Genomic DNA, 5,000 nt, shown 5'->3' on the forward strand with positions numbered 1-5,000 from the left:
CCAGCAGCAGCAGAGGGAGCATGGCGGCGCCGGTAGCAGCAGCAGCAGCAACAGCAGTAAGGGCAGGAGCAGCAGCACCGAAACATGCAGTTCAAGACGAATCTGTAGCGAAGTTGATTTGCTGCAGTTGCTGCGGCTTCAGCAGCTTCTGCTGCTGCTGTTCCCTCGTATGGTTGTGCGCTGCAGCCTCAGCAGCAGCACCGCACAGAGGGCAGCAACAGCAGCAACAGCAGCAGCTGCAGCAGAGGATTCTTGCTGCTGCAGTGTGTGCCATACACAGCAGCAGCTGCTGCAGCAAATCGAATACGTCTTGCGCAGCAGGTGGCTGGTGCCGACCTCGCTGCTGCTGCAATCCGTGCTGCTGCTGCATGTGCTGCTCCAGGTAGCCTTGGCTCAGGCAACAGCAGCAGCAGCAGCAGCAGCAGATGGAGCGACAGCACAGCCGCTGCTGTTGCAACGTATCATCAGCTCCGAAGCTGCTCCCTTGCTGCTTTTGCTGCTCAAGGAACTTCAGTGGGGGAGTCTGCCGCAGCAGCAGCAGCAGCAGCGCAAGCATTCGCTGCTGCAGCAGCTGCGGCAGTACCTACAGCAAGCAGCGGCTACGTATACGTCCTGCAGCAACAGCAGCAGCAACAGCCCCCGGGGTAGGAGCAGCACCAGGAGCAGTAGCAGCAGCAGGAGGAGCAGCGCCACTAGTAGCTGCAGCACCAGCAGCAGCAGCAGCACAGTGGTGAAGAATGCTGCAGCTGGCAGCAGCAGCAACACCTCCTCCGTTGCTACCTCTCTCTCCGATGCTCTCCCGCAGCAAGTGCAGGAGGAGGAGGAGGAGCAGCAGCAGCAGCAGGAGCGGCAGCAGCAGCAGCAGCAGCACAACGGGCAACTGAAGAAGAAGAGCAGCAGCAGTTCTAAGCTGCATGCAGATGGTTTGCTGCGGCTCTCTCTCTTCTCCTCGTTGGCGTTTGCTGCAGATGATGCCGCTGCAGCTCACGCTTACCAGCAGCAGCAGCAGCATCATCAGCAGCAGCAGCAGCGGATGCATCTGAGCCAGGCAGTGCTGGAAGCAGGTAAGACCGAGTGAAAGTCCTCCGCTGCCGCTTTTGCTGCTGCTGCTGCTGCTGTGTGTTCTTGCTGCCGCTGCGGCTGCTGCTTTTGCTGCTGCTATTTTGTGGCGCTCCTTCGCAAGGATTCGTGCTGCTGCTGTTGTTGCTGCTGCTGCAGTGCACTGCCTCATATCGAATGCTCCAGTTGCGCGGTGGGCAGCAGCGGCTGTTGCCGCACCGAACAGCAGCAGCAGCAGCAGCAGCAGTACCGAGACCCACGCGAAAGGAACTGCAGCTGCTGCAGATGATAGCGAAGACGCAGCAACTTGGAGCCGAGGCAGCAGCAGAAGCAGCTGCATCAGCAGCAGCAGCAGCAGCAGCAGCACCAGCAACAGCAGCAACAACAGCAGCGGTTGGAGGAGGATTGACACCACTGAGCTCGAGCAATATCAGCAGCAGCAGCAGCAGCAACAGCAGCAACAGCAGCAGCAGAGAATACGACAGTGGCGAAGGATTCCTCTTTTGTGCTGCGACAGGCTGACGGAAGGGCTGATTTTGCTGCTGGCTGAGGCTTGCAGCAGCAGCAGCAGCAATAGCAGCACTGTTTGCTGCTGCTTTAGCTGCACAGGGTTGCTGCTGCGTTGCCTGCAGCTGCTGTGCTCTCAGAGGTCGCTGCAGCAGCGGCTGCTGCGCCATGGAGTCCCCCTTGCAGTGTACGTACACCCAACAATTGCATATTTGCTGCTGCTTTGCTGCTGTGTTAACTGTCTTCTTGGCTGCTCCCGCTGCTGCAGCAGCAGCCGTAGCAGCAACAGCTTGGTGTTGTTCTGTGTGGGTGCTGCAGGCTGCAGTTGCTGCTGCTGAGTGGCGGTAGCAACACGGAAGAGCAGCAGCAGCAACAGCAGCAGCAGCACCAGGAGCGGAGGCAGCTGCCGGGGCCGGAGGAGCATCAGAACCTACAGCAGCAGCAACAGCAGCAACAGCAGCAACAGCAGCAACAGCAGCAGGGCGTCCGCGAGCAGCACTCAAGATTGGGGGATGTGCTACGTTTAGGCGCAGCAGCAGCAGCAGCAGCACCCGCCAAAGCAGCAACAGCAGCACCAGCAACAAAAGCAGCAACAGCAGCAGGAGTGGTGCAGCTTGAGGAGACACGGCTGCTGCTGGCTGAAGTTGTTGCTGCCTTTATGGGCATTGCTCCCCGCTGCAGCAGATTTGCTGCTGCTGCTGCTGCTGCTGCTGAAGCCGAGACGGAAGCAGAGTGCAGCAGCAGGTTTATATCATTAAGAGGCAATGTTCTCCAGTGGGAGCCCCCAGACACACAGGCAAGAGGCGCCGTTGCTGCTGCTGCAGCTGCTGCTGCTGCTGCTGCTACTGCTGCTGCTGTGGATTCCTGCAGTATTACCTGCTGCAGCTTCGCTCTCTGCTGCTGGCGCTGCAGCTGTTGCTGTTGGGGCGTATGGTGCTGCAATTTCTGCTGCTGCTACTTCTTCCCCCGTTGCTGCTGCTGCTGGTGCTGCCGCATTGAATGATTTATGCATGTTTGCTGCTGCTGCTGCTGCAGGTAGTGAAGGTCTTAGCGCAGCTGCTAACCCCGGCGCTGCTGCTGCATCTGCTGCCACAACACGGAAGCTGCACCGCGTGCAGCAAACTGTGGCTGCTGCAGCTGTCCCTTCTCAGCAGCAGCAGCAGCAGCAGCAGCAGCAACAGCAGCACGAGGGCAGCAGCGGCTGCTGCAGCAAAAGGCGCCTCCAACGACCTAACAGCGGAGCTGCAACATGATGCATCAATGAAAGGAGCAGCAGCAACAGCAGTAGCAGCAGACGCAGAAGCAGCAACAGCAGCAGCAGCAACAGCAAGGCTGCTGCCTTCTGCTGCATGCAGCAGCCTCCAGCTGCGACGATTTGTTCGCCTCTTCTTGGGGTGTACAGACACCGCAGGTTGTCTTTGGAATAACACAAATCGACAGACAGTGCATGCAGATACAGTACGACAAAGCACTTGCGCTGCTGCTGCTAATGCTGCTGCTGCTAATGCTGCTGCTGCTAATGCTGCTACTGCTAATACTGCTGCTGCTAATGTTGCTGCTGCTAATGCTGCTGCTGCTAATGCTGCTACTGCTAATGCTGCTAATACTGCTGCTGCTAATGTTGCTGCTGGCAATGCTGCTGCTGCTGTCTGCGGCGCACTCCAGCTGTGTTGGTTAGGTCTGCTTCTGCTGCTGCTGGTGCTGCTGCTGCTGCTTGTGTTGTTGCTGCTGCAGGCGCGGCAGCTGCTGCTGAGTCTGCGCTCCATCGACAGCTACAGGAGACGCAGCAGCAACAGCAACAGCAACAGCAGCAGCAGCAGCAGCAGCAAGATGCTGCCTGTGTGGCGTGTTGAGGGGTTTCTTGCTGCTGATGGCTTTCACTATCAGCACCCGTCGCTCCGCAACAGTAAACCCTAAACCCTAAACCCTAAACCCTAAACCCTGAACACTAGAGAGGGTTAATCGTGTTTCCTAAACAGCTTCACCCAGTTGGCGATAAGCAAAAGGACAGCAGCACCAGCAGCAGCAGCATCAGCAACCGCAGGGGCTGCTGCTGCTGCTGCTGTTGCTGTAGCGGGGCTTCATTTGGAGGTTGTGCAGCTACTTGGCTAGGTAGCTGTCTATTAGCTAGCTAGCTGCCTTTCACGTCTTGTGCTCTTGTTTATCTCTCCCTCTGCTGCTGCTGCGGCAGCTGCTGCCAAGTGATGAAGCTCTAATACCTGCTGCTGCTGCTGCTGCTGCTGCTGCCGCTGCTGCAGGGGACTTTGTCGGCGGTCTTTACTTGAGGCCTCTAGCCATGCGCATGTACAGACAGCAGAAGCTCGCTTCGAATTTGCTTCTCGAGATCAGCTGCAGCAACAGCAGGTGCAGCAGCAGCAGCAGCAGGAGCTACCGACTCTGGGGCGGCAGCAGCACTGCCCTGCAGCAGGCTGCTGCTACTCCTGCTGCGTTTGCAGCAACATTGGAGGTCAGCTCTCAGCAGCAGCAGCAGCAAAAGCAACAGCAACAGAAGCACTGGCATCTGTGTAGGTGCTGCAGGAAACAGTGAAGGTTGAACGAAAGGTTTTGCTGCTGCTGTTGCTGTTGCTGTTGCTGCTGCTTTACAGGCTTTGACTGCTTCCGTAGCTGCAGCAGCAGCTGCAACAACATCAGAGGGTGTTGGGGATGAAGGGCAGCAAAAAGCAGTGCGCAGTCCAGCATCAGCAGCAACAGCAACAGCAGCAGCAGCAGCAGAAGCAGCTTCTGCTGCAGAAAGCCCTCTGTACCAGCGTGTCGTCGGTGTAGCTGCCTTGCTGCAGCAGCGCCTCGTTCTGCTGGAGCGCGCCAGGGAGCAGCAGCAACAGCAGCAGGAGCAGCAACAAGACTACTGCAGCAGCAACAAAGCGCTGCTACCGCCGGTCCTGCTGCTGCCCTTACTTAAGCTGCTGCTGCAGCAGCTGCAGCAGCAGCAGCAGTACCCCAACCCTCTTCTTTATGAGGTGCGCACAATGCAGAGCCAGCCCACAGCAAAGAAGCTGTAGCACAGGCGGCAGCATCAGCAGCAGCAGCGAGAACAGCAGCAGCAGCAGCAGAACCGAGAACATCAGCAGCAGCAACAGTGCAAGGTATGAATGCTGCTGCGGATATGCTCTTCTGTGTATGTTGCTGCTGCTTCTGCTGCTGCTTCTGCTGCTGCTGCTGCTTCTGCTGCTGCAGGCGATTGTTGTTGCGCTGCGATTTGCCCTGGAGCTTTGCAAGACGGTGCGGTTTATTAACCCTAAACCCTAAACCCTAAACCCTAAACCCTTGGAAGACGAGCACTGCACCATCATTAGGGAGACTCCTGCACAGGGCCTCACGTCAATTATGGTTTAGGGTTTGTAGTTTAGTTGTGACGGATTAGGGTTTAGGGTTTAGGGTTTAGGGTTTAGGGTTTGTGTACAGAGTGCATTTGA

The 5,000-nt window shown here is 57.5% G+C and overlaps 1 protein-coding gene across 1 annotated transcript in view; it reads left to right on the plus strand.

The window, feature by feature from the left end:
- The window catches only part of EAH_00034170 (hypothetical protein, conserved), a gene marked incomplete at both ends in the record, with an annotated part of 18,006 nt that overhangs the window by 7,891 nt on the left and 5,115 nt on the right, over positions 1-5,000 (plus strand). The window contains 10 exons of the mRNA XM_013395821.1: positions 187-263; positions 383-1,064; positions 1,219-1,753; positions 1,885-2,332; positions 2,602-3,235; positions 3,301-3,405; positions 3,825-4,033; positions 4,173-4,544; positions 4,762-4,806; positions 4,990-5,000. The exon at positions 4,990-5,000 is cut by the window's right edge and continues 385 nt beyond it. Of these exons, the coding sequence (XP_013251275.1) occupies positions 187-263; positions 383-1,064; positions 1,219-1,753; positions 1,885-2,332; positions 2,602-3,235; positions 3,301-3,405; positions 3,825-4,033; positions 4,173-4,544; positions 4,762-4,806; positions 4,990-5,000 (3,118 nt within the window). The remainder of the gene's footprint in view (positions 1-186; positions 264-382; positions 1,065-1,218; positions 1,754-1,884; positions 2,333-2,601; positions 3,236-3,300; positions 3,406-3,824; positions 4,034-4,172; positions 4,545-4,761; positions 4,807-4,989) is intronic.

Source organism: Eimeria acervulina, genomic scaffold, assembly GCF_000499425.1.
Source record: "Eimeria acervulina Houghton genomic scaffold, Eah_scaff346, whole genome shotgun sequence".
In the NCBI taxonomy this organism is placed as follows: domain Eukaryota; phylum Apicomplexa; class Conoidasida; order Eucoccidiorida; family Eimeriidae; genus Eimeria; species Eimeria acervulina.